Here is a 27,652-nt window from a genome sequence, read left to right as displayed (position 1 = left end):
TTATCAGACACATATAACCTTAGAATAGGTCATTAGAGATTCTGTCATCCCTTCTCTCATTGTACAGCTGATGGGCCAAATTCTCAGGTCTCACTGCTATTTAATGACAAGTGCAGAGCCAGTGTCCAGATTCCTGCTCAGTCTATTGCAAGGTTAGCAAACTACAGTCTGGGAACCAAATTCAGCTTCCCACATGTATTTGTGTGGCCACCAAGCTAGGGATGATTTAACATTTCTTTATAGTAGGAAAAAAAATCAAAAGAAGAACATATTAGGGCACATGGATAATACATGCAATTCAAATTTTAGTGTCCATAAATGAAATTTTATTGCAACAAAACTGTGCTCTTTTGTTTACGTGCTATCACGTCCTACAACTACATAGTTGAGTACTTGCAATAGACTATGTAGGCCATATATCATAAAATATTAACCATCTGGCACTTTATAGAAAACGTTTGCAGAGCCTGCCTTCCTCCCTTCCTTCCTTTCCTTTCCTTCCTTCCTTCCTTCCTTCCTTCCTTCCTTCCTTCCTTCCTTCCCTTCCCTTCCCTTCCCTTCCTTCCCTTCCTTCCTTTTCTTTCTTTCTTCTTTCTTTCTTTCTTTCTTTCTTTTTCTTTCTTTCTTTCTTTCTTTCTTTCTTTTTCTTTCTTTCTTTCTTTCTTTCTTTCTTTCTTTCTTTCTTTCTTTCTTTCTTTCTTTTCTTTCTTTCTCTCTCTCTCTCCTTCCTTCCTTCCTTCCTTCCTTCCTTCCTTCCTTCCTTCCTTCCTTCCTTCCTTCCTTCTTTTCGTTCGTTTCTTTTTCTTCCCTCTGTGGCCTAGGCCGGAGTACAGTCGGCTCGCTGCAGACTCCCTCCCTCCGGCTCCCGTGATTCTCCTGCCCCGGCCTGCGGGCTGCCTGGGATTGCCGGCGCGCGCCACCACCCCTGCCTGCTTTTTCTCCTTTGGCTGGAGGCGCGGTTTCGCCAAGCTGGCCAGGCTGGTCTCCAGCTCCTGACCTCGAGTGGTCTGCCCGCCTTGGCCTCCCCAGGTGCTGGGACTGCAGACGGAGTCTCGCTCACTCGGTGCTCGGTGTTGCCCGGGCTGGAGTGCGGTGGCGTGGTCTTGGCTCGCTGCAGCCTCCGCCTCCCAGCCGCCTGCCTTGGCTTCCCAGGGTGCTGGGATTGCAGCCTCTGCCCGGCCACCGCCCCGTCTGCGAGATGGGGAGCGTCTCTGCCTGGCCGCCCATCGTCTGGGATGTGAGGAGCGCCTCTGCCCGGCCTCCCCGTCTGGGAGGTGAGGAGCGCCTCTGCCCAGCCGCCACCCAGTCTAGGAAGTGAGGAGCGCCTCTGCCCGGCCGCCCCATCTGGGAAGAAGTGAGGAGCGTCTCTGCCAGGCCGCCCATCGTCTGGGATGTGAGGAGTGCCTCTGCCCGGCCGCCCCGTCTGGGAAGTGAGGAGCGCCTTTGCCCGGCAGCCCAGTCTGGGAAGAAGTGAGGAGCGCCTCTGCCCGGCCACCCATCGCCTGAGATGTGAGGAGCGCTTCTGCCCGGCCGCCCCGTCCGGGAAGTGAGGAGCCCCTCTGCCCGGCCGCCACCCTGCCTAGGAAGTGAGGAGCGTCTCTGCCCGGCCACCCCATCTGGGAAGTGAGGAGCGCCTCTGCCCGGCCACCCCGTCTGGGATGTGGGGAGCGCCTTTGCCTGGCTGCCCCGTCTGGGAGGTCTACCACGGAGGCCAGAAGCAATGTGGGGGCTGGACGTGGTGGCTTACGCCTGTAGTCCCAGGACTCTGGGAGGCCGAGGCGGGTTGATCACTTGAGGCTAGGAGTTCAAGACCAGCCTGGCCAACATGGCAAAACATATGAAAAATACAACAGACAAACCAACCAACCAACCAACCAACCCAGCGACAACAAAACAGGTCTACCCTGGAGTCATACTCTAATTTTTTCTATTTACCTCCCTTTCTGATCCTTTATCCCACTTTCTTTTTCTTCCTCTCCCTTCTCCTTCTTCTTTGTCAAATAGAGGATTGAGTTATTATCATTTAAAAAAAAAAAAAAAATGTTTGCAGAACCTTGATCTATTGCATCACACACTGCTCTGAGAAGGGGCCGGGAGGGTTTATCAAGTGATGGACAAGCTCAATTCTAAAGAAAATCCTAATACATTCTAACAAAAAACTATTATAGGGTTTTTGATGATGTTTTATCATATTTATTATTTATGACTATTATTTTAATGTATATCTGGTTGTTTCTTTTAATCAAAAATGCTCTATTAAGCATTGTTTCTTAAGAAATAAATTTATTTATCTATTAATTATTAGGTAGAGTCATAATTTTTTTTTTTTTTTGAGACAAAATCTCCCTCTGTTGCCCAGGCTGAAATGCAGTAGCATGATCTTGGTTCACTGCAACCTCCACCTCCCAGGTTCAGGTGATTCTTCCACCTGAACTCCCCAGTAGCTAATTTGTGGTACTCCTTTTGGGTGGCATGCGCCTCCCATAGGTGCACACCACCATGCCCAGTTATTTTCTTATTTTTTATTTTTTGGTAGAGCTGAGGTTTCACCATGTTGCCCAGGCTGGTCTCAAACTCCTTGTCTCAAGTGATCTGCCCACCTTGGTCTCCAAAAGTGCTAGGATTACAGGCGTGAGGCGTGAGCCACTGTACCCAGCCTGAGTCATAAATCTTTTTTACTTAATTATTTATTTTTTGAGACGGAGTTTCTTTCTTGTTGCCCAGGCTGGAGTGCAATGGCGTGATCTTGGCTCACTGCAACCTCTGCCTCCCGGGTTCAAGCAATTCTCCTGCCTCAGCCTCCCAAGTAGCTGTGATTACAGGCATGTGCCACCATGATGAGCTAATTTTGTATCTTTAGTAGAGACGGGGTTTCTCCATGTTGGTCAGGCTGGTCTTGAACTCCCAACCTCAGGTGATCCGCCCGCCTCGGCTTTCCAAAGTGCTAGGATTACAGGCGTGAGCCACCGCGCCCGGCCTAGTCATAAACCTTTTAAACCAAAAGGGATGTTAATAGGGTGCTCATTTCACACATGCTTTTTTATTATTCATATTTAATATATATTTACAGTTTATTTATTAATGAGTAACATTATATCACATTACATATTGCTCGGATTCAATCACTGAACTGAATTGTCTCAGGAATATACTTCACTCAAGTTTCCCAGGGCCAAGGAGAGTTGTTAAAGCTACTAAAATTTATATCCCTAAACTCACCTTTTCACTGCATGATTGAGGCAGTTGGCGGAGATAATCTTACATTCTTAAAAATTACTATCAACAATTCATTGCCTACAAGATAATCCCCAGATTACTCAGCAAGGCATTCAAGTCCCTCATATATAATTCCAATGCATCCCTGCTTCCTCTCTTGCCACTTTCCCATCCCTGGGCTCTTCACATGAATGCTACGTTTCAGCCCACACTGGAGTACTCATGATTCCCAAACATGTTCTTTCCTATCCCCATGCCTTTGCTTAAGCTCTTTCTACTGCCTGGCATGATCTTTACTCAACTTCCCTGTGGTGAGCCCTACTTATCCTGCAAGGTGCACATTAGATTAAACCTCCTTACCTTTATGAATTCTTCCTGGATTTCCCTGACTGAATCAGAAGTTTTGTTAATACCTCTGTTAGAGCATGTGTTATGCTGCTGTTCACGCTGGAAGTTGACCTCCTTGTAGTGACACTTGCAGCATGTTGATCTCTATATTCCCAGCAATTTGTAAAGTGCCTGACACATAGGAGGCATTCATAAAGCATTTCTCAAATGAATGAATGAATGAAACTGAGAGTATGGGTTAACATATCTAGCTAAGCGCTAACTCATAGGTTTTGTTGTTGTGTGTTTGTTTGTTTTAATGTAATAAAATGTTCTTCACAAAAGGGTAAGGTCTTCAAGTGGGAGATATGAGTAGATACACCAAAGAAAGACACTTGGTTTTCAGGGCCATTTTGAGAAAAAATGAGATATTACTTTGGAACAGAATGAAATAATATGCAGATGTTAAGTAATGTTTCTGTAAATTATTTGTCATCTCTCTTCTTAAGTAAATATTTAGTACTCTTCTCTGAGACTTAGAGAGAGGCTGTGTTAGCTGCTCTATTCAGAGATAAAAGAATGCCTCCTAGTTGGTCATAGCTAATGTTTGCTGTTCCATTAGATCTCCAAATTACAGAACCCAGAATCTTCAGCCAACTCTGCTCCCAGGTGAACATATGCAGGAAAGATGCAGCAAGCTGACCATCCACCTCATAATTCATATGCTGTGTTTGGTTTTCAGATGCTCAGTCCCTGGTATGATGAGTTTCTGGATGAAGAGGACTACTGGTTTCTCCTTTTTACGGTAGGGAGGACTTTGGGTTAGGAAGGAATCATGAGGATGAGGGAAGAAGAGAGAGTAATTACTGTTTTAAAAGGGTTATGTGTTAAAATAAATGAAATTGTTATTTTTCCTAGAGTCAACCAAAGATTGGCATGGTCCCTGTTGTTCTAAAGCTAAACCTCTCAAGGAAAAGGACTCAGTGCATAAGATGACTTGAAAAATTCACAACCACAGAAAATTTCTCCCTTATAGAAAATGAGTTTGATTAGAAAAGGGTGGGGGTTGGCATGTAAAGGAGCAATGGTTCTTAACAATTGAAAACAGCCTGCGTAAGACCATGTGACAGGGAGGCATGGAGCACTGAGCTATTATAAAATTATTGCTTCTGGTTTAGTTCCTGTAACAAATGCAGTCTTCCCCTCACCCTCTTCTCTTAGACACAGAACAGGTTCATCAGCTCCAGACAGCGTACAAGAGAATTTATAGGCAAAGAAGAGAATATTCTTCTTTATAAGAGGATTCAGCAGTCTCTAGAGTTAAGCCAGGCTTTGGCTGACATGAAGGAAATGGACTATATGCAGTGGCGAAAGATAGCTACTGAGGACCTGAAACAAGGAGGCTCTCTCCAGGTAGAGCTGACATCTCCAGTGTTTCTAACAGGTCAGAGCAGTCACTGTAATTTTTTTGACCTTTACATATGGGCAACTGGAAAATAATATTTAACATTTACTAATTATTTACTAAGCATCAGCACTATGCAATGCAGAGATTACCTAATTTGGTCATCAAAACAGCCTATGAGGTAAGTACTAAGTAACTGAGGCACAGAGATGATGTGACCTCCCCAGGGTCAGAGTAAGTTGCAGTCAGGATTTGAATCCAGACAGACTGACCGTAGAGCTCCCTGCTGGATCTGAGGGAGCCAGAGTGCTCAAGTGTAGCTAGACTCTTGCCCACGAAAGCATCACCACAGTTGATGCTGAATACTTCATTTCATGCATCTGATAAGCATGTTCCACCTCACCACATTTCCTCCAGAATAGGGTCCAAGTGCATTTCTGTGTACATATTTTACAGTTACCCACTTCCCTAACATAACACACCAGCCCACCCAGGCAGTGGAGAGACGTCGTTAGGAGCAAAAGGCTTTGCTGTCCCAGAAGTCTGGGGTTACACCCGTGCTCTCCTATTCACTTGTATGCTTGAGCAATGTATTTAACCTCTCTTTGAGCCCCAGTTTTCTCATCTGTAAAATGGGAATAATAACAAACTTACTGTGCAGGTGACCTGAGATCATCTATGAAAGCTATTAGTACAATGTTTCACAATCACTTAAGAGTTCAATACTGTAAATGTTATTCATTATTATTCAAATTGAGCATACTGCTTTAATTATCTATGTTGAGGCAGCTGGAATACTGCATATTTCTCAAACTTTGATCCACAATAAATGTTTGACTTCATAATTCCTTAAACATACCTGTGTATACATGTGCACATATATATGAAGAAAACTTTCCAAAGCAATACTTGCCCTTATTACATAAGATGCTGTACTCCAACACTCTTTATTCTATTATGTTTCATGTCATATGAAAGCTAACAATGTCACCATTTAATTTTTGGCATACTAGTGAGTCATGACCTATACTTTGAAAAACATGGATAAAGAGTAAGCAAAAGCTTTGAAAATTCAGTTGTACCATTCATATGCTCTGTGAGCCTGGGCAAGTTACTCCATCTCTCTGAACCTAATTTCTTCTTCTATGCAGTGGAGATAATGGCTCCTAATTTGTTTAGGATTAGAGGTGATGTATTTACATAGCAAGCAGGTGCTAAGCAAATGGTACTTGTTAGATTACCAAAAGAATGTAACATCGGCTCTTTTTTAAAACTTTAATATGCACTCTATATACAAACCAAGATGCCCTGGATGCCTGCCCCTCAGAGCCATGCTTGGGCATAAATTATTTAAATCTAGCATGAATAGGCCCTCTTTTTTAACCATAGAGATTCCACTCTCTCTCTAAATACCAAGGATCTTAGATTCTTTCCCAGGAATCAAGACCAAAGTAGAAGAAAAGATGGCTGGTAAGTTTCACCACACATATGTTGGGCAATGGGCATTACTTTGGTGGCTATGGGACACCAGGGATAGCCAGTAAGAATGTGAACCACCCTCCATGGAAGCTCTTTGTCCCTCTCCAAAGCACATATCATTACTTCCTCTATCACTGCTTTTTTGGAGCACAAGTCTGGCCTAATAAAGGGCCTTCTTTGCATTTGGCCGAGTCAGAGTCTTGAATCTCAGGTAGGTTGGTGTCTCAAGCTGTACCCTAAACTCACAGAGTACCAGAGCTAGAATATTATCTTTTTTTTTTTTTTTTTGAGATGGAGTGTGGTGGAACAATCACAGCTCACTGCAGCCATGACTTCCCAGACTCAAGCAAAGCTCCCACCTCAGCCTCCTAAGTTGGTGGGACTACAGGCATACACCACCACACCCAGCTAATTTTTTATTTTTTGTAGAGACGGGGGCTTGCCATGTTGCCCAGTCTAGGCTTGAACTCGTGGGCTGAAGCCATCCTCCTGTCTTGGCTTCCCAAAATGCTGGGATTAAAGGTGTGAGCGACCACGCCTAGCCTATGTATGGTACTTTTAAAAAATTATTATTATTACTATTATTTGAGATGGAATCTCCCTTTGTCTCCCAGGCTGGAGTGCTGTGGCACTATCTTGCCTCACTGCAGCCTCCACCTCCCAGGTTCATGCGATTCTCCTGCCTCAGCCTCCAAAGTAGCTGGGATTACAGGCACCCACCACCATGCCCTGCTAATTTTTGTATTTTAGTAGAGACAGGGTTTCACTATCTTGGCCAGGCTGGTTTCGAACTCCTGACCTCAAGTGATTCGCCTGTCTCAGCCTCCCAAAGTGCTGGGATTACAGGTGTGAGCCACCACACCTGACCACTATCATCTTTTATACAGGGAAACATGACTTCCAGAATGGTGAAAAGACTTGCCCAAGGTTGCTCAGCAAAGAAGGAATTGATACAGGACTAGAAACCTGGATCCACTGCGGAAATAATCCACTGCTTTTAACACTTATGGTCAAGATGCTCCTTGATTACACATCATGATGATGATGATGGCTCACATTCACGGGTCCACACCCCAGTGCTGTTTATAGACTCAAATAGTATAGCTTCAGAAAGTACTGAACTGCCTAGAGAGTTCCAGGAGAACTCTGTGCATTTAGATATACTCTAAATCCCAGAACTCACAATCGAAATGAATATTTCTCATCAGTAGGAAGTAAGGTGCTACTATTCTGCTTCTGTTACCCAGATCATTGTTAAAACGTCTCTTACTATCTCAGCTTCATTGTCTCACCACATTTTGGATACAAAAAGGTATTCCCTCTCAATTCATCATGCATAACTTAAGATGATATATGGCTCTTTCTAGAAAAAAAAAATCCATTCCAAAGGACAATGATTTGCAACTATTGATAATATTCAGATATGTAAGTTAATTCTGAAAGTAATTCCCAAAGTCAGAGCTGAGAAAGGGAAAACATAGCATAGCATGTTCATTGCCATTTGTTATTCTTAGGGGCTTCAACTTTTTTTTAAGCAATAGTAGAATGTTTGAAATGCATTTGTAGTTGTGGTCTCATCCCCGCACTTCGGGAGGCCAAGGGGGGAGTATCGCTAGAACCCAGGAGTTCAAGACCAGCCTGGGCAACATGGCGAAAACCTGTCTCTGCAAAAGAACAAATACATTTGCTACTCAATCCTTCAACAGGTGGATGCTTTGAAGGAGTTGCCATTCATTTGTATGAGTTACTTCTCATATATGGATTAAAAAATAGTGCTCTTTCAAGTCATATATTGGTTACCCTAGCATCCCTCAGGCAAATAATCTCCATTGGTCAGTTTTCCCTAAGAAGGAGAGGATCTTCTCATTCTGGAGGGGAGAGGAGGCTTATTTCCTTGCTTATAATTTAGCTTAGGGAACTTGTATTATTTCTGTAAACATCCCATGAAAACACTATTGGCCTCTTTAAATAACTTTTTTTTTTTTTGAGATGGAGTCTCCCTCTGTGGCCCAGACTGGATGGAGTGCAGTGGCCCAATCTCGGCTCACTACAAGCTCCGCCTCCCGGGTTCACACCATTCTCCTGCCTCAGCCTCCCAAGTAGCTGGGACCACAGGTGCCCGCCACCACACCTGGTTAATTTTTTTGTATTTTTAGTAGAGACAGGGTTTCACCATGTTAGTCAGGATGGTCTCGATCTCCTGACCTCGTGATCCGCCCATCTAAGCCTCTCAAAGTGCTGGGATTACAGACATGAGCCACCACTCCCAGCATTTTAAAGGCAATACCTTCAACAAAAGTATATGAATCTTTGAACCCAGACTTTGGACAACTAAACTCTATCTCTGTTTTTCCTTACTTCACAGACATAACTAAAATGTCCTTTGAGGAGCTTTGCTACAAGAATCCAAAGATGGCCATACAGAAGATCAGTGATGACTACAAAATATACTGTGAGAAAGCACCTAAAATAGGCAAGTGTTTAAAATCAGGGATAGACGAGGCAACTAGGTTTTTTCAAATCTAAGAGAAAATCTGTAATCTTATGTTCCTTAAGGAACATAAGCCAAAAGAGGAACCATGTTTTGTCGGAAATGGAGAGGTGGTTAGGGGGTAATGACTATGTCTTTTTTCTCCTACGAAACCATAGAAACACATCATGAAAATCAGATGTAATCATAAATGAATGAAGTGATGATGGTTAAGATTGTTCATTTCTACTTTCTTATCTAGTTATCACTCTGGGGTTTTAATTAATGTGAATTCTTCTTCTGTCAAGTTACCTGGAGGCTGAGATTTGTGAGGGGATGTTTGTTAAGGAGTGCTCTTGGGAATAATACCTGTAAGAGAGTGAGGAAGGCAGGATTGGGGAGAGGTAGATGCTCAACTGTGAAGCAATCACAACAGGCCTCAGCAGATGCCATAAGAAACTCTGATGCCAGGGTGGCCCTTCAGAGTTGTCCCTCAATGAGGTAAGAAGTTTAATTTGGGCTTTAGTTCTTCCACTTTGATCCACTGGATATGTGAATGCCCCTGGGGAGGATATAACCTAGGGTTTATAGCCAGGCAGTTTCCTTTGGCTGAAGCAACTTCCAGAAGGGGCCTCCTCTCTGGGCCATCAGCAGCCAACACTCAGGCATCTAGGGGAATGAGCGTTTTGGCCCTGAAGGGAGGTTCTAGGTAGTACCCAATACCACCCACTACTGTCCATTTGCTTTGTATAGAAATTTCACCTCATCTTGGAGTAGCTCCTCCAGGAATCTGATAGTTTCTTGTCCTGGGAAATGTATTTGAGAAAGGCAGGCTCATATTACTCTACCTTATCTGAAGACCATTGCTAATATTCCTCTTCTTCCTCTCCTGCTCCCCATCCTAGATTCCTCTCATGCTCAGCTAGCACCTCTGCTGGTCTTGGGGTCTTACTAGACTCTCATCTCTGGGGTACCTGAGCCCCTGGTCATCACGACTTCTCAGGCTGTGGCTGATTCACTTGTCAACCTATCATACAAATTGGGCCAGGGAATACCAAGAGTGGCAAGTGAATTGTCCAGTATCTGCTATGTAACATGATCTTAATGATTAGGATCAATTACCCTATCAGTACAGTGACTCCTTTGCTTGCCTGCTGACTTCTTGGCATAAGGAGGTTAATGCAATTGAACGCCTACTATTTCCTCTAGTAGAAGCATTCTGCCTCCAGGAACTAAGATCTCTAGACTCACACTGTCCATTATAGGAGCCACTAGCCCCATGTGGCCATTGAGCACTTGAAATGTGACTGGTACGTGTGGGTAAATAAAATACATTGTTAAAATTAATTTCACCCTTTTCTTTTTAGCTTTTTCAATGTGACTACTAGAAAATTTTAAATTATATACATGGCTCACATTATGTTTTTATTTGGACAGCACTGGTCTAGGCCTACAGAACCTAAAGGTATAAAGATGACAAATTACTCAACCTCAGGTATTTCTTTATAGCAGTGTGAGAATAGATTACTATACCGTCACAAACTGGGTTACTCAAGATCACCCAGTCATAGGTGGCTCAACAGTAATTCATCACAAAATGGAAATGGTACATCTGGAATCAGGTATGAGGCAGGTCAGAAGGTACAAGAAACTACCTAAGCAGGTGACCCAGACACCCATGTCATTACCACTGTGGCACTGCCACTTCACTGTCATCACATCTATGGCTGGTCACATTGATGACCAGCTGACAGAAGAGGAAAAAAGCTGAACCTGTTTCATGAATGGATCATCTCAATATATTGGTGAAAATAAACAGCTGAAGCTCCTATCAGTGGTGATCCTGAAAGATGATGGGTAGAGAAAAATCCCCTGCAACCCCATGAGCAGAACTTTGGCAGTGAACCTGTGCATTCGTTTGTGTGGAAAGAGAAGTAGCCCAGGATAAGAATATATACATACTCATGGGCAGTGATGAATGGCTTGGCTGGTAAGCCAGGGGCTTAGAAGGAGAAAGATTAGAATACTGGAGATAAAATGGTCTGAGAATATACACATGTGGATGGATCTATGAGAATAAACATGACATGTGGAGGTCTTTGTATTGTATCTTAAAGCCCACCAAAAAACAACTACCATGAAAGAGGCACTAAACAACCAAGCAGACAGAATGACACTCTGCCAGTTGATGCCAGCAAGTCTCTGTCATAAGCCACTCTAGTGCTGGCACAGTGAGCTCATGGACAGAGTTCTAGGTGGCAGGGATGGAGGCTATGTACAGACCAACAGCATGTGCCCCATGTTTGAGTGCCAAACACTCAAGTTGCTGGCAACAGAAACAAATGCAGAGCCCACAGTATAGTAACATCCCTAATAAAAACCAGCCACTTAGTGACAAACTGATTACACTGAACACGTTCTATTCTGGAAAGAGCAGCAATTCATTTTGACAGGAACTGATATGTATCTTAGCTGCAAGGTCTCAGACAGCATCACCACCTCGGGGCTTATAAGTGATTGATCCCTCAATGGGATCTCACATAACATTGCCTCTGACCAAGGGATACACTTCATAGCAAAGAAGGTGTGGCAATGGCCAATGGGTCTCATGAAGATGAGATCTACTAGTTCTATTTCCTTTGAGAGCTGCTGGCTTGATAGAGTGATGGATCCACTTTTTGAAGGCACAGCTGTGAAAGCAGCTTGGAGCTACCAGAATGTTGGGGGAGAATGACGATACCTTGGGAAAATGAGGCATCATCTTCCAGGATAATTCAAAGACCATTTTAAGGTGTGTCTTCAGTAGTAGAATAAATGGGCCCAGGTACCAAGGAATGAAAGAAGGGTTCCATTTACCATCAGTATCAGAGACTTACTTAGAGAAATTTGTCATCTTTATACCTTTAGGTTCTGTAGGTCTAGACCAGTGCTGCCCATTGAATTACATTATGTCAGAGGATAGAAAAGTTAATATAATAATGGCAAGACAGTAAATATATATGCTGTCCATCCTACATCAATGTGAACTGCTTCTTGTCCTTCTTTATGATAGGAATGAAAAAGAGATAGATAGAAAGATAATAGACTGTGTGTATGTGTATGTGTGTGTGTGTGCGTGTGTGTGTGTCTGTGTATCTTTTTCAGGAGATACATATTTATATATATATTTTTTTATATCTCCTGATATAAAAATATATATATATATACGTGTCAGGAGATATGTATTTTTTTTCAGGAGACAGATAAATATATATATCTGAAAAAAGTTGCTATTTTCTCTTGAAAATAACAATTAACTTATAGAAAAAAAAGTACAGGAAAAAAATCCTTTATTGAACCACTTGACAGTAGCTGTCAACCTAATGCCCCATCGTCCTCAAATAATTCAGTGTATACTTTCCACAAACAAGGACATTCTCCCACAAATCCACAATACAATGATCAGAATAGGGAAATTAACACTGATGCATTACTACCACTTAATTTTCAGACCAAATTCAGTATTTATTGAATGTCATCTTACTCAGATTTTCTTTGACTTTTATATCTTTGACACTTTTGAAGATTCCAAGTCTATTTTTCAGAGGTCCCTTCATTTTTGTTTGATGTTTTCTCATGATTAGATTCAGGTTATGCATTCAGGTTATTCAGAAATATTGCAGTTCTTTTCATTGCAGCAAGTGTTGCACGATTTTGCTTTGTTCCATTACTGATGATGTTCCCACTCCTCTTTTTGTAGAAATGGAGTCTCACTATATTCTCCTGGCTGTTTTTGAACTCCTGGCCTCAAGAGATCTTGCCTTGACCTCCCAGAGCACTGAGATTATAGGCATTGATCTTCCCTTTGATCATTTGGTTAATGTGGTACCTGCCAGGATTCTTTGTTATAAATTTATTATTTTTCCTTTCATGGTTAATAAGTATTGTGGGGGGTGTACTTTAAAATTATGTAAATATCTCATTCTTACACTCTTAATTCATTAATTTATATCTGTATGAACTCTTTTTTTTTTTTATTCAATGGGTTATAATTCATTACTGTGATTATTTTGGTGCTCAAATTTTCCCCAGTTTGGTAAGTGGCACCCATTTCAAGCTGGCTTATGTCTCGTTTAGAAATGTCTCTTGAGCATGCTCTTGCTTTTTTGTATATGCCTCCCAGGTGCATTTTCTACTTTCCCTGCTCCAGCTCTAGAATCAGTCGTTTATTTGAAGAGCCTCATTCCTTTTCTTAGAGAATGATGCTTAAAAGCCAAAATCAAGAAACTAGATTAACTCATTGCTATTGGAGTTGTCACTGCAATCAGATCTTTTTAGTGGATCCAGCTAAAGAATGTGTGTGTCCCAGAGATTCTGATATGTTGTATCTTTGTTCTTATGGATTTCAAAGAATTTCTTGATTTCTGCCTCAGTTTTATTGTTTACTCAGAAGTCATTCAGGAGCAGATTGTTTAGTTTCCATGTAATTGTATGGTTTTGAGTGGTCTTTTTAGTGATTTTCTTAGTGATTTCTATTTTTATTGTGCCATGGGCCAACAGTGTGGTTGGTTTTTGTTTTTTGAGACAGAGTCTTGCTCTTGTTGCCCAGCCTGGAGTGCAATGGCACCATCTTGGCTCACTGCAACCTCCACCTCCTAGGTTCAAGCAATTCTCATGCCTCAGCCTCCTGAAGAACCGGGATTACAGGCGCCCACCATCACACTTGGCTAATTTTTGTATTTTTAGTAGAGATGGGGTTTCACCATGTTGGCCCAGCTGGTCTCGAACTCCTGACTTCAGGTGATCTTCCTGCCTCCACCTCCCAAAGTGCTGGGATTACAGGCTTGAGCCATGGCACCTGGCTCTCATGTGGCCAATTTTAGAGTACATGCCATGTGCAGATGAGAAGAATGTATGTTCTGTTGTTTTGGGGTGAAAATTTCTGTAGATGCCAGTTAGGTCCATTTGGGTCAAGTGTTGTGTTCAGGTCTGGAATACCTTTGTTAGCTTTCTGCCTCAAAGATCTAATACCATCAGTGGGGTGTTGAAGTCTCCCACTGTTATTGTGTGATTGTCTAAGTCTCTTTGCAGGTCTCTAAGAACTTGTTTTATGATCCTGGGAGCTCCTGTATTGGGTGCATACTTATATATTTAGGATAGTTCCTTTTACCATTATGTAATGCCTTTATTTTTCTTTTTTGATTGTTGTTGACTTAAAGACTGTTTTGTCTGAAATTAGAATAGCAACCTCTGCCTTTTTTGTTTGTTTTCCATTTGCTTGGTAGATTTTTCTCCATCTCTTTACTTTGAGCCTGTGGGTGTCATTGCATGTGAGATGATTCTCTTGAAGATAGTAAACAGTTGGGTCTTGCTTGTTTACCAGCCTGCCACTCTGTGCCTTTTAATTGGGACATTTAGCCCATTTACATTCAAGGTTAATATTGATAGGTGTGGATTTGATTCTGTCCTCATTAGCTGGTTATTATGCAGACTTGATTTTGTAGTTGGCTTATAGTGTCACTGGTCTATGTACTTAAGTGTGCTTTTGTGGTAGTCAATAACAGTCTTTCATTTCCATATTTAGCACTCCCTTAAGGACCTCTTGTAAGGCAGGTCTGGTGGCAACAAATTCCCTTAGCATTTGCTTGTCTGAAAAGTTAAATACTAGATTCTTACCAGATATATGATTTGCAAATATTTACTTCCATTCTGTGGGCTGTATTTTCACTATCTTGATAATGTTCTTTGATGCACAAAAGTTTTCAATTTTGGTGAAGTCCAATTTGTGTTTTCTTTCATTTTTTTGCTTGTGCTTTTAGTGTCATATTTAAAAACTTTTGCCAAATCTGCAGTCTTGAAGATTTATCTCTTTGTTTTATCCAAAAGCTTTAAAGTATTAGCATCTACACTTAAGTTTGTTATTCATTTTGAGTTATTTTTTTGTGTGTGGTGTGAGGAAGGAGTTTAACTTCATTCTTTTGTGTATGAATAGCCAATTGATCCAGCACCATTTGTTGAAGAGACTCTTTTTTCCCCCATTGAATGGTGTAGACATGCTAGTCAAAAATAAATTGACTGTACATGTATGTTTTTATTTTTGGAATCAAAATTCAATTCCATTGATCTCTGAGTTTATTTTTATGCTAGTACCACGCTATTTTGATAACTGTGTTTTATAGTAAGTTTTAAAATCAGGAGATGTGAGTCCTTCAATTTTATTTTTTCAAGGTCGTTTTTGCTATTTGGGATAGCCTGCAATTCTATGTGAGTTTTTGGATGAACTTTTCCATTTTTTCAAAAAATAATCATTGGGGTTTGGATTGAGATTGTACTGAATCTGTAGATCATTTTGGCTAGCATTGCCATATTCAATCTTCCAATTTATGAACACAGGATATATTTTTCTCTAAGTCTTCTTTAATTTCTTTCAGCAATACTCTGTAATTTTTAGTTTACAAGTTTTACATTTTCATGATTACATTTATAAGTATTTAATTCTGATGCTATTGTAAGTGGAACTATTTTTATTTCATTTCAGATTGTTCATTGTGAGTATATAGAAATACAACTGATTATTGCATATTGAACTTGTATGCTAAAATTTTGCTGAATTTGTTTCCTAGGTTTAATAGTATTTTGTGGATTCTTTAGAATTTTCTATACATTGGATCGTGTCACGTGTCACCTCTGAATAAAATAGCTTTGCTTGTTCCTTCCCAATGTGGACATTTTTATTTTATTTTCTTGCATAAGTGCTCTGTCTAGAACTTCCAGTATAATGCTAAATAAGAACAGTGAAAGAAGGCATGCTTATCTTCTTCCTGAGCTGAAGGGCAAAGATTTCAGTCTTTCACCATTTACTATAATGTTTCCTGTGACTTTGCCCTTTATCATGTTGAGGATGTTCTCTTCTATTTCTAGTTTGTTAGATGATTTTTATGATGAAAGACTGTTGGATTTTGTCAAATGCTTTTTCTCCATCAATTGAGATGATTTTCTTCCTTCCTTCCTTTCTCTCTTTCTCTCTTTCTTTCTTTTTTTTCTTTTTTTGAGCTGGAGTCTTGCTCTGTTGCCCTTTCTGGAGTGCTCTGTCGCCCAGGATGCAGTGGCGCATCTCGGCTCACTGCAACCTCCATCTCCCAGGTTCAAGTGATTCTCCTGCCTCAGCCTCCCGAGTAGCTGGGATTACAGGTGTGTACCATTACACCTGGCTAATTTTCGAATTTTTAGTAGAGATGGGGTTTCACCATGTTGTCTAGGATGGTCTTGAACTCCTGGCCTCAAGTGATCCTCCTCTGCTTCCCAGAGTGCTGGGATTACAGACGTGAGCCGCTACACCCAGCCTTGATGTGTAACCTCCTTAATATTCTACTGGATTTGATATGTTCACTTTGTATTGAGGATTTTTGCATGTATATCCATAAGGAATGTTGGTCCATAGCTTTTGTGGATTGTCTTTGTCTGATTTATTATTAGGATCATGCTGACCTCAGAATGAGTTAGGAAGCATCTCCTCCTCTTCAATATTTTAGCAGAGTTTAAGAAGAATTGATGTTAATTCTTCTTGAAATGTTATGTAGAATTTACCAGTGAAGTCATCAGGTCCTGAGCTTTTCTTGGTTGGGTGGTTCTTGATTATTGGTTCAATCTCCCATTCAAACAGTTATTTTTTCTTGAGTCAGTTTTAGACGTTTGTGCATTTTTTTGAACTTTGTTTATCTAGATTACCTAATTTGTTGCCATAAAATTGTTTATAGCAGTCTCTTGTAATCCTTTTTATTTCTGTAAGTTTGGTAGTAATGTCTTCACTTTTATTTCTGATGTTAGTAATTTAATTCTTTTCCCTTTTTTTCTTGATAAGTCTAGCTAAATGTCAATTTTGTTATTTTTTCAAAAGAAAAAGCTATTGTTTTTTTTGATGGTCTCTATTGCTCTCAGGGAGTAGATGCTTCTACTCTCTATTTTGTCTACTTCCACTCTAGTCTTTATTATTCCTTTCTTCTGCTGGTTTTAGATTTAGCTTGGCCGGATGCAGTGGCTCATACCTGCAATCCCAGCACTTGGAAGCCGAGGCAGAAGGATACCTTGAACCTAGGAGTTTGAGAACAGTCTGAGCACATAATGACACCCTGTCTCTACAAAAAATTAAAAAATTAACCAGGCATAGTGGCACATGCCTGTAGTCCCAGCTACTTGTGAGGCTGGGGTGGGAGGATTGCTTGAGCTTAGGAAGCTGAGGTTGCAGTGAGCTATGATCACGCCACAGTGCTCCAGCCTAGGCAACAGAGTAAGACCTCTAAAAAACAACAACAAAAACAGATTTAGCATGCTCTTCTTTATCAAGTTCCTGAACCTGCAAGGCTAGATTATTTACTTGGTATCCTCTTTTTTAATATCTGCATTTATAAGTTTCTTTTTGAGCAGTGTTTTCACTGCATCCCATAGGTTTTGGCATGTGATGTTTTTATTTTCCTTTAGCTCAAAATTAATGTTTTGAGCTAAAGGAAATTAATGTTTTAATATCTGCATTTGTAAGTTCCTTTTTGAACAGTGTTTTCACTGCATCCCATAGGTTTTGGCATGTGATGTTTTTATTTTCCTTTAGCTCAAAATTAATGTACTTTTCAAGGTGCCCAACATCATTGATCAGAGAAATGCAGATTGAAACTACAATGTGATGTCATCTCACCCCAGTGAAAATGGCTTATATCCAAAAGACAGGCAATAACAAATGCTGGCAAGGATGTGGAGAAAAGGAAACCCTTGCACACTGTTGGTGGGAATGTAAATTAGTACAACCACTATGGAGAACAATTTGGAGATTCTTCAAAAAACTAAAAATAGAGCTATCATATGATCCAGCAACCCCACTGCTAGGTATACCCAAAAGAAAGGAAATCAATTATCAAAGAGTTATCTGCACTCCCATGTTTGTTGCAGCACTGTTCATGATAGCCAAGATTTGGAAGCAACCTACACGTCCATCAAGATGGACGTGTAGGTTGCTTCCAAATCTTGGCTATCATGAACATCATCAAGATGGACATAGAAAAAGAAATGGATCCAGATGAATTGATAAAGAAAATGTGCTCCTATACACAATGGAATACTATTCAGCCATAAAAAGAATGAGATTCATTCATGTGCAACAACATGGATGGAACTGGAGGTCATTATGTTAAGTGAAATAAGCCAGGCACAGAAAGACAAACATTGCATGTTCTCATATATTTGTGGGATCTAAAAATCAAAACAATTGAACCCCTGGAGATAGAGAGTAGAAGGATGGTTACCAGCAGCTAGGAAGGGTAGTTGTGGGGTTGGGGGAGGGGGGGTTGTGTAGGGTGGTGAGGAGGAGATAAGGATAGTTAATGGGTACAAAAAAGTAGTTTGAATGAATAAAGCCTAGTATTTGATAGCACAGCGGAGTGGCTATTGTCAATAATAATTTAATTGTACATTTTTAAATAACTAAAAGAACATAATTGGATTGTTTGTAACACAAAGGATAAATGCTTGAGTGGATGAATACTCCATCTTTCATGATGTAATAATTATATATTGCATGCCTGTATCAAAACATCTTATGTATCCCATAAATATACACACCTAAGTACCTACAAAACTTAAAAGTTTTTTAAAAAAACAAAGTTATCATGCTTTTCAGCCCCCAAATTTTTATTTGGTCCCTTTTGTAATTTCTCTCTCTCTCTTTTTTCTTTTCTTTTTTTTTTTTTTTTTTTTTTTTTTTTTGAGACAGAGCCTCACTCTGTCACCCAGGCTGGAATGCAGTGGTGGAATCTTGGCTCACTGCAACCTCTGCCTCCCGGGTTCAAGCGATTCCCCTGCCTCAGCCTCCTGAGTAGCTGGGACTACAGGTACACACCACCATGGGCAGCTAATTTTTGTATTTTTAGTAGAGACGGGGTTTCACCATGTTGGCCAGAATGGTCTCAAACTCCTGACCTCAGGTGATCCGCTAGCCTACATCCTCCCAAAGTGCTGGGATTACAAGTGTGAGTCACCACGCCCGGCCAGTTTCTTTTTATTAGTACTCTCTTTTGGTTAGACATAATTCTCCCGGGTTTTTGTAACTTACTTTGCTCATGGTTTCCTTTAGTTCTTTGAGCGTATCTGAGACAATTGATTGAAAGACTAATAAGTACAATGGCTGGACTTCTCATGGACAATTTCCATTGGTCCTTTTTTCCTGTGAATGGGCCATACTTTTTTTTGCATACCTCATAGTTTTTTTGTAGAAGACTGGACTTTTTAATATTATAATGTAACAGCTATGGAAATTAGAGTCTCCCAAGGAAATTAGAAACTCCCCAGGATTTGTTGTTCTGCCTTTGGGGTTGGTGTTGTTTATTTAGTGACTTTTCTCAACTATTTTTGTAAAGTCTGTATTCTTTGTCATACGTGGCCACTGAAGTCTTAGTTCTGTTAGCCTATGGTCATATAGTGTTTTGAGAATTTCCTTAAATTCTTGGAGCCAAAAAAGAAAACAAAAGAAGAAAAAAATAAATTACCGGTCTTCGTAGATTGGCTCTGTGTTGGGATGCTCTTTCAACACTTAGCTAGCTAGACCACTTATATAACTCTTCTTTAGCCTTCACTCCTCGCTTGCTTGGAAACTAAATTTCAGCCAGAGGTGAAAGTTTTGGGTCTTCTAATGCCTTTTCTGAGCATACATCCAGTTCTAGGTATATATATGGACTTCCTGATTCTCTGGTATACATACAAGCTTTGAAAACCCTTATTACCCCATATGTACCCTTCCCCAACTTCATCTTTTCCCAGCTTCTTGGTCTGTCAAATGCTATCCCAACTGTTGTCCCTAGGCCCAAGCTATGGTGGTCAATACTTGTGCCCTTAAATTCTTTTAGTAATTTCACTTGGGAAGCCTCCCCAGCCTTGGAAACACTCCAAGTATGGCAAAATAAAGGCTAGTCCTTGTGTCAGTTGTTCAGGGAGCCAGATAACTTTAGGTCAAAACAAACAACCACAATTTTTTGAAAATAAGATTCATATTTCGCCTTCTGGCACTAGCAACCTGCATTACAATATGGGCTGCTGTCATCATGGCCACCACTGATGTGGAGATTGGGGGTGGGGGGTATGTGGACAATTTAAAATGCCACACTTTCTTTACCACAATGCATCCTCATCTTTCTTCACCAAGACTTTCCCTGGTTGTCATAAGTTCTTGACTAGATTCAAGAATTCTCCAAAGCTCTGATTCTCACCATTTTTGTCGTACCCTTAGTTGCTTTTGTGAAAGGATGAAGTCTGAGAGCTCCCTCCGTTGCTATTTTCTGTGACATCATTTCCTATTATATCTTTTAATCGATGGATTTGGCATATTCCTCCATTTATTCATGTATTCATTAATTTGTATTTAAAACTAATAATTTTTATAGTTTTCCACTTAACATTATTATATACCTCCATTATATTTATTTCTAGACCTTTGATGTTTTCTGATGCACTTATAAATGTTTTCTGATGTACTTGTAAATTTTTAAAGTTTTATTTTTAACTTTGTCTAGCATATAGAAATATAATTGATTTTTATGTAATAGACCAGTATTTCAAAACTTTACTGAAGTAGCTAATTCTACAAGTTTATTTGCAAATTCCTTTGATACACACAATTATGTCCTCTGTGAATAAAGAGTTTCATTTTTTAAGATTTTTATATATTTGATTTTCCTTTATTACCTTATTGCTCTTACTAGGTCTTCCATTACCTTTTTAGATGGATGTGGCATTACATTGAGACACCCTTGCCTCAATCTCAATCTCAAATTAATCACAGATTTAATCGCTTCAAAATATATAGGACTGTTTAGATTTTCTATTTCTTTTTATGCCATTTTAGTATGTTGTATATTTTATGAATTTGGCAATTTCATTTGACATTTCAAATATACTGACATGAAGTTGTTTGTGATACTCTCATTATATTTAAATGTCTATAAGACATGTAATGTTGAGTGCAGTATTCTGTATATGTTAGTTAGGTGTATTTGGCTAAGCACATTCACACTTTCTGTATTTTTACTGATAACTTTGGTTTTCATTGCTATCAGTTAGAAGAGACATTACTAATCTCCCGCTCTGGATTTTTTCATTTATCTTTTTAGCACTTTCAATTTTTGCTTTATTTGAGTCTACATTGTTAGATGCAAGCAAATTTGGAATTATAGATTCCTGCTAGAATAATTATTTTTCTCTAATAACACTTCCTGCTTTATAGTCTTTGTCTCCATTTTGATAGTCATTACCTTTTATCCCATCTTTTTTCTTTAATATCCCTTTGTTCTTATATTTAAGCTAAGCCCCTTTTAAGCCTAATCTTATTTCTTATATTTTTGTTTCCATTTAAATCCAATCTGACAATTGCCTTTTAGTAAGCATATTTAGTCCACTTACATTTGATATGATTACTTATACCTTGGGTTTAAAATGCTACCTTACCATTTTAAGTTTTTTTTTTAACTGCTGCTGTAATAGATGTACATAGTTTCAGGGTACATGTGACAAACACATTCACATAATTTGTAAAGATAAAATTAGTATACTTGGGATATCCATCACCCTAAATATTTGTTTTTGCTTGCACTGGAACCATTAACATTCTTCTCTTCTAGCTAGCTTGAAATATACAATAGATTGTTGTAAGCTATATTGCTATATTCACCCTGCTCACTTTTTTTTTTTTTTTTTTTTTTGAGACCGAGTTTCACTTTTATTGCCCAGGCTGGAGTGCAATGGCACAATCTTGGCTCACTGCAAACTCCACCTCCCGGGTTCAAGCAATTCTCCTGCCTCAGCCTCCCAAGTAGCTGAGATTACAGCATGTGCCACCATGCCCGGCTAGTTTTGTATTTTTAGTAGAGACAGGGTTTCTCCATGTTGGTCAGGCTGGTCTCGAACTCCCGACCTCAGGTGATCTGACTGCCTCGGCCTCCCAAAGTGCTGGGATTACAGGTATGAGCCACCGTGCCTGGCCTCACCCTGCTCATCTTTCTAACGCTAGGTCTTATTTCTTCTATCAAACCATATATTTATACTCATTAATCAATTTCTTTCTTCCCTCCTTCCCCCTAACCTTTGCAGCCTTTGGTGACCACCAATCATACTCCTTGTCTTCATGAAATCCCTTTTTAAGCCCCCACATATGAGTAAGAACATGTGATGTTTGTCTTTCTGTGCTTGGCTTATTTCACATAACATAATGACCTCCAGTTTCATTCATGTTGCTGCAAAAGACAAGATTTCATTCTTTTTTATGGCTGGATAATATTCCATTGTGTATATGTACCATGTTTTCTTTATCCATTCATCTTTTGATGATTACTTAGGTTGATCTCATATCTTGGCTATTGTGAATAGTACTACAATGAACATGGGAGTGCAGATTTTTTTTTTTTCTTTTTTGGGACAGGGTCTGTCTCTGTCCTCAGGTTGGAATTCAGTGGTGCAATCATGGCTCACTGTAGCCTTGACCTCTTGGACTCAAGCAATCCTCCCACCTCAGCCTCCCCGAGTAGTTGGGACCACAGGCACATGCCACCACACCCAGCTAATTATTTTATTGTTTTAGAGATGGGGTTTTGGCATGTTGCTCAGGCTGATCTCGAACTCCCGGGCTCAAACAATCCGCCCACTTCAGCCTCTCAATGTGCTGATAGTGTGAGCCGCCAGGCCCGGCCCAGATATTTTTTTGATATGTTGATTTTCTTTCTTTACACTATATACCCAGTAATAGAATTGCTGTGTTGTATGGTAGTTCTATTTTTAATTTTCCGAGAAACCTCCATACTATTTTTCATACTGGCTGTACTAATTTACATTCCAACCAACAATGTGCGGGTGTTTTCCTTTTTACACAACCTCACCAGCATCTGTTATTCCGTCTTTTTGATAAAAAGCCATTTTAACTAGGACAAGATCATATCTCATTGTAGTTTTGTTGTTGTTGGTGGTGGTGGTTGGTGGTGGTGTTTTTTTTTTTTTTTTGAGGTGGAGTTTCACTCTTGTTGCCCAGGCTGGAGTGCAATAGCGTGATTTCGGCCCACTGCAACCTCTGCCTCCCGGGTTCAAGTGATTCTCCTGCCTCAGCCTCCTGAGTAGCTGGGATTATAGGTGCCTGCCACCACACCCAGCTAATTTTGTATTTTTGGTAGAGATGAGGTTTCACCATGTTGGTCAGGCTGGTCTTGAACTCCTGACCTCTGGTGATCCACCTGCCTCAGCCTCCCAAAGTGCTGGGATTGCAGGCGTGAGCCACTGCGCCTGGCTCTCATAGTTTTGATTTGCATTTCTCTGATGATTAGTGATGCTGAGCATTTTTTTCATATACCTGTTGACTACTTGTATGTTTTCTTTTGAGAAACGTCTATTCAGATCTTTTGCCCATTTTTAAATTGGATTATTTGGTTTGCTATTGAGTTGTTTGAGCTTCTTATATATTCTGGTTATGAATCCCTTTTCAGATGGATAGTCTGCAAATATTTTCTCCCAGTCTATGGGTTGCCTGTTTATTTTGATAATTGTTTTTGTTACTGTGAATAAATTTTAGGATGTAATCCTATTTGTATATTTTTATTTTGGTTGCTGGTGCTTTTTTTTTTTTGAGGTCTTATACGAAACGTCTTTGCCCAGACCAATGTCCTGGAGCATTTCCCCAATGCTTTCATCTAATAGTTTTATAGTTTCAGGTCTTAGATTTTTGTCTTTAATACATTTTTATTTGATTTTTGTATATGATAAGAGATAGAGGTCTAGTTTCATGCTCCTCCATATAGTTATCCAGCTTGCTTTCTTTATTTGTTTGAGACAGAGATGCGCTTTTGTTGCCCAGGCTGGAGTGCAATGGTGCAATCTCAGCTCACCGCAATCTCTGCCTCCCAGGTTCAAGAGATTCTCCTGCCTCAGCCTCCCAAGTAGCTGGGATTACAGGCATGCACCACCATGCCCGGCTAATTTTGTATTTTTAGTAGAGACGGGGTTTCTCTATGTTGGTCAGGCTGGTCTCAAACTTCTGACCTCAGGTGATCTGCCCGCCTCGGCCTCCCTAAGAGCTGGGATTACAGGTTTACAGGTGTGTGCCACGGCGCCTGTCCAGTTATCCAGCTTTCTTAGCACCATTTATTGAAGAGACTGTTATTTCCCCATTGTGTCTTCTTTGCACATTTGTTGAAGATGAGTTGGCTGTAAAGGCATGGATTTATATCTGGGCTCTATGTTCTGTCCCATTGGTCTATGTATCTGTTTCCATGGTGCTGGTTTGGTTACTGTAGCTTTGTAGTAACTTTTGAAACCAGGTAGTATGATGCTTCTAGCTTTGTCCTTTTTGCTTAGGATTGCTTTGGCTATTTGGGGGTCTTTTGTGATTTCATATAAATTGCAGGATTAAAAAAATTTCTCTGAAGAATGTCACTGGTGTTTCAATAGGATGAATTTATAAATTACTCTGGATAGTATTGTCATTTCAACAGTATTAATTCTTCCAGTCGTGAGCATGGAGTAAGCTTTCATTTGTGTATATCTTCTTTTTTGTTTCTTTCATCAGCGTTTTGTAATTTTTCTTGTATAGATCTTTCACTTCTTTGGTTAAATTGATTCCTATATATTTTATATTTTTGTAGCTATTATAAATGGGATTCCTTTTTATTTTCCAGGTTGTTCACTATTGGTGTATATAAATGCTACTAATTTTTGTATATTGATTTTCTATCCTGAAACCTTACTGGATTTATCAGTTCTAACACTGCTATTATTGTATTGCGGTCTTTGTCTCCTTTTATATCTATTAATGTTTGTTTTATGTACTTTGATGCTGTGGTGTTAGGCACATAGATATTTATAATTGTTTTATCCTCTTGCTAAGTTGGCCTCTTTATTACTATATAGTGACTCTCTTTGTCTCATTTTACCGTCTTTGATATGTTGTCTATTTTATCTGATGTAAGTATAGCTACTCTTGCCTCTTTATTTCTGCTTGTATGGAATATCTTTTTCCATCCCACCACTTTCAGTCTGTATATGTGAAATGGGAGAGTTCTCTGACCCCCCCCCCCTCCAATGCAGAAGGTGCAACAGGGGTGTGGCTCATCTGTTCGGCTGCTGCGTGCTCAAACCCCTTACAGGAGGAAGTGCATGCAGACAGGCAGGTGCAGGAGCCAGGGCGAGCGCTTTTGGGCTCCGGCCCCACGGTAGCTTCTACAGGTGGGTGCCTGCAATTCTCAAAGCCCCAGTGTGTGTGCCACAGTGCTGTTTAGCTCTACCATCCACAGACAGCTTAAGTGTTAACCAGCTCAGTGCCCTCTTTGTACCTGGGTTCTTGTCTGGTGTCCAGCAAGAATCAGATCACATACAGATTTGAAGGATGGTGAATGCAGAGATTTTATTGGATGATGGAGGTGGCTCTCAGCAGAATGGATGCGGAGCTGAAAAAGGGATGGAGTGGGGAGATGATCTTCCCCTGGAGTTTGGCTACCCCATGGCTGATCTTCTTTCTGATTGTCCCAGCTGAACTCCTCTCAACGTTCTGATGCTCCTCCTCTCCTCTCCTTCTCTGCCATGCCACTCTTCTGCTCCTCTGCTCTTCTGTTTGTCTGTCCATGGAGTCTGGGGTTTGGGGTTTATATGGGCACAGGACGGGGGTGGGGCATGGCAGGCCAAAAGGCAACATTTGGGCACGAAAACAGGAATGCCTGTTCCCATTTAGGGTTGTGGGTTTCCAGGCCTAGGGGTGGGACCTTTGCCAGGGAACTGTCCTTGTCTACCCAGTATTTCTCTGTCTTCTGTTGACATCATTTTCCCCCTCTGAAGAAGCACATCTAACTGCCATTAGAATATGGACGATGACCAATGTTAGTTACCTCCTGCTGACAGGGGGCATTGTTTTAGGGAAAACAGAAGTCAGATTCCTCCCCGATCTATGTAAGGGTCTCTGGCAAAACGAAGCCATCACCCGAGGCTTTGGTTGCCTGACCATTTGGAGTTTGATGGCCTAGGTGAGAGAGAAAAAAACAAGTTTTATAAGGTTAAGTGTGCATGGGTTAAACGTGTATTATACAAGGAAAGAATCTAGTGCCAAAGATTACAGAAACAAGAAGTGAAATATACTAACAACTTGCACCCCAAGCTGTTTTACCCTAGTGAAAGAAATTAAACCTTGTATGGGAGCAGTTAAACTTTAGAAGAGAGATAACTGTTTTTGCCACATCTGTAGCAGTTAACAGATGCATTCTGGGAATTCTGCGGTTTGTGGACTTGCATGGTGGCCCTTAAAGCTTCTGCCTCTTTCTTGTGTCTCCCTATCTTTATTGTAAAAGATCAAGGCAGCCACTTTCAGGAGGTTATCCAAAGTACTATCTGGTCCCAGGGCCTATTTCTGCAACTTCTTCCTTATATCAGGGGCTGCCTGAATAATAAATTTATCCTTTGGGGTTAGCTGTCACTTGACAGAATCAGGAGATAGGTGTACTTTACCAAGGCCCCTCTTCACCTCTCCAAGAAGGCAATGAGATTTTCTTTTCTCTCTCTCTCTCTCTCTTTTTGAGACAGAGTCTCGCTCTGTTGCTCAGATGAGAGCGCAATGGTGCGATCTTGGCTCACTGCAACCTCCATCTTCTGGGTTCAAGCGAGTCTCCTGTCACAGCCTCTTGAGTAGCTGGGATTACAGGCACCTGCCATCATGCCTGGCTAACTTTTGTATTTTTGTAGAGATGGGGTTTCACCACGTTAGCCAGGCTTGTCTTGAACTCCTGACCTAAGGTGATCCACCAACCTCAGCCTCTCAAAGTGCTGGGATTACAGGCGTGAGCTACGGTGCCCAGCCTGCGGTGGGATTTTCATTAAATCCCTGGTCTATCATGGATAGCTTGCTGTAATTGAGAGGCTTGGTCCTCGTCCTACATAAGCCTTCCATTATGCATACCTGAAAGTGTCCCCTCTTCCAGTCTCCCATCTCATCATTGGGATCCCATTTAGGGTCATTCACTGGTACTGCTTCTATTCCAGTTGGATAAATTTTGCCCCCTTCCCTGATGCCATATGTGATACAAAGCTCATCCCCAAATCTCTCTGCCGCTTGCAGAGTGGACTGCTTCTCAGTGTTCATCAGGGTCCCATTCAAAAGTAACATCACATCTGTCCAGGAGAGTGCAAATACTTGGGTTAAATTCTGGAAAACCCCTATATATCTGTCGGGGTCATCTGGAAACCTGCTAAGATCCCCGTTAATTTGCTTCAAGTCCTGTAGAGAGAAGGGGACCTGGACCTTACTAAAACCAAATTCACCAGGCATCTGTTGGAAGGCAAGAGTGAGACTGGGGCTTGTCTACAGGGAGGACTTCTAGGAGGGGGCAAGCATGAGACTGAAGCTGGATAGGACCTTTTCTACAGAAAAGGTACAACTGCCAGATGGTATTGAAATGAATGATTCCTTCCTGAGGCCAAGCCAATCCTTCATAATTTGGTGAAACCTTTGTGCAGAGGGATATGAGGCATTTTTTTTTCTCCAGATTCTGAGGGTCAAAGCGTCCCAAGGGTTCAGGATACACTCCAGAGGAGTATAAGCTGGGGGTGGTGAAGAGAGCTGGTTGCCCATTTTGAAAGACAGGAAAGTAGAAGTGTCCCTCATTTGCCTTCCTTCTTTCAGTGAAAACTCAGGGTGTGAGGGAGAGAGAAAACAGGCAGTCCTCCTTTCTCTTCCATCTTTTCATCCCCGAGTCCCAGCAACCGTGGCAGGTGCCACC

The 27,652-nt window shown here is 40.8% G+C and overlaps 1 protein-coding gene across 10 annotated transcripts in view; it reads left to right on the top strand.

Moving 5' to 3' along the window:
* RGSL1 (regulator of G protein signaling like 1) overlaps nucleotides 1-27,652 on the top strand; it is a 131,526-nt gene that overhangs the window by 33,202 nt on the left and 70,672 nt on the right. For all 10 annotated transcript variants that reach the window (XM_055234349.2, XM_055234350.2, XM_063613811.1 and 7 more), the window contains 3 exons: nucleotides 4,286-4,348; nucleotides 4,765-4,987; nucleotides 8,793-8,900. In XM_055234349.2, coding sequence (XP_055090324.1) covers nucleotides 4,286-4,348; nucleotides 4,765-4,987; nucleotides 8,793-8,900 — 394 coding nt within the window. The remainder of the gene's footprint in view (nucleotides 1-4,285; nucleotides 4,349-4,764; nucleotides 4,988-8,792; nucleotides 8,901-27,652) is intronic.

The sequence above is a fragment of the Symphalangus syndactylus genome, chromosome 19 (genome assembly GCF_028878055.3).
Source record: "Symphalangus syndactylus isolate Jambi chromosome 19, NHGRI_mSymSyn1-v2.1_pri, whole genome shotgun sequence".
In the NCBI taxonomy this organism is placed as follows: domain Eukaryota; kingdom Metazoa; phylum Chordata; class Mammalia; order Primates; family Hylobatidae; genus Symphalangus; species Symphalangus syndactylus.
Note: the sequence above shows the minus strand (reverse complement) of the source record. Positions and strands in the feature narration are given on the sequence as shown.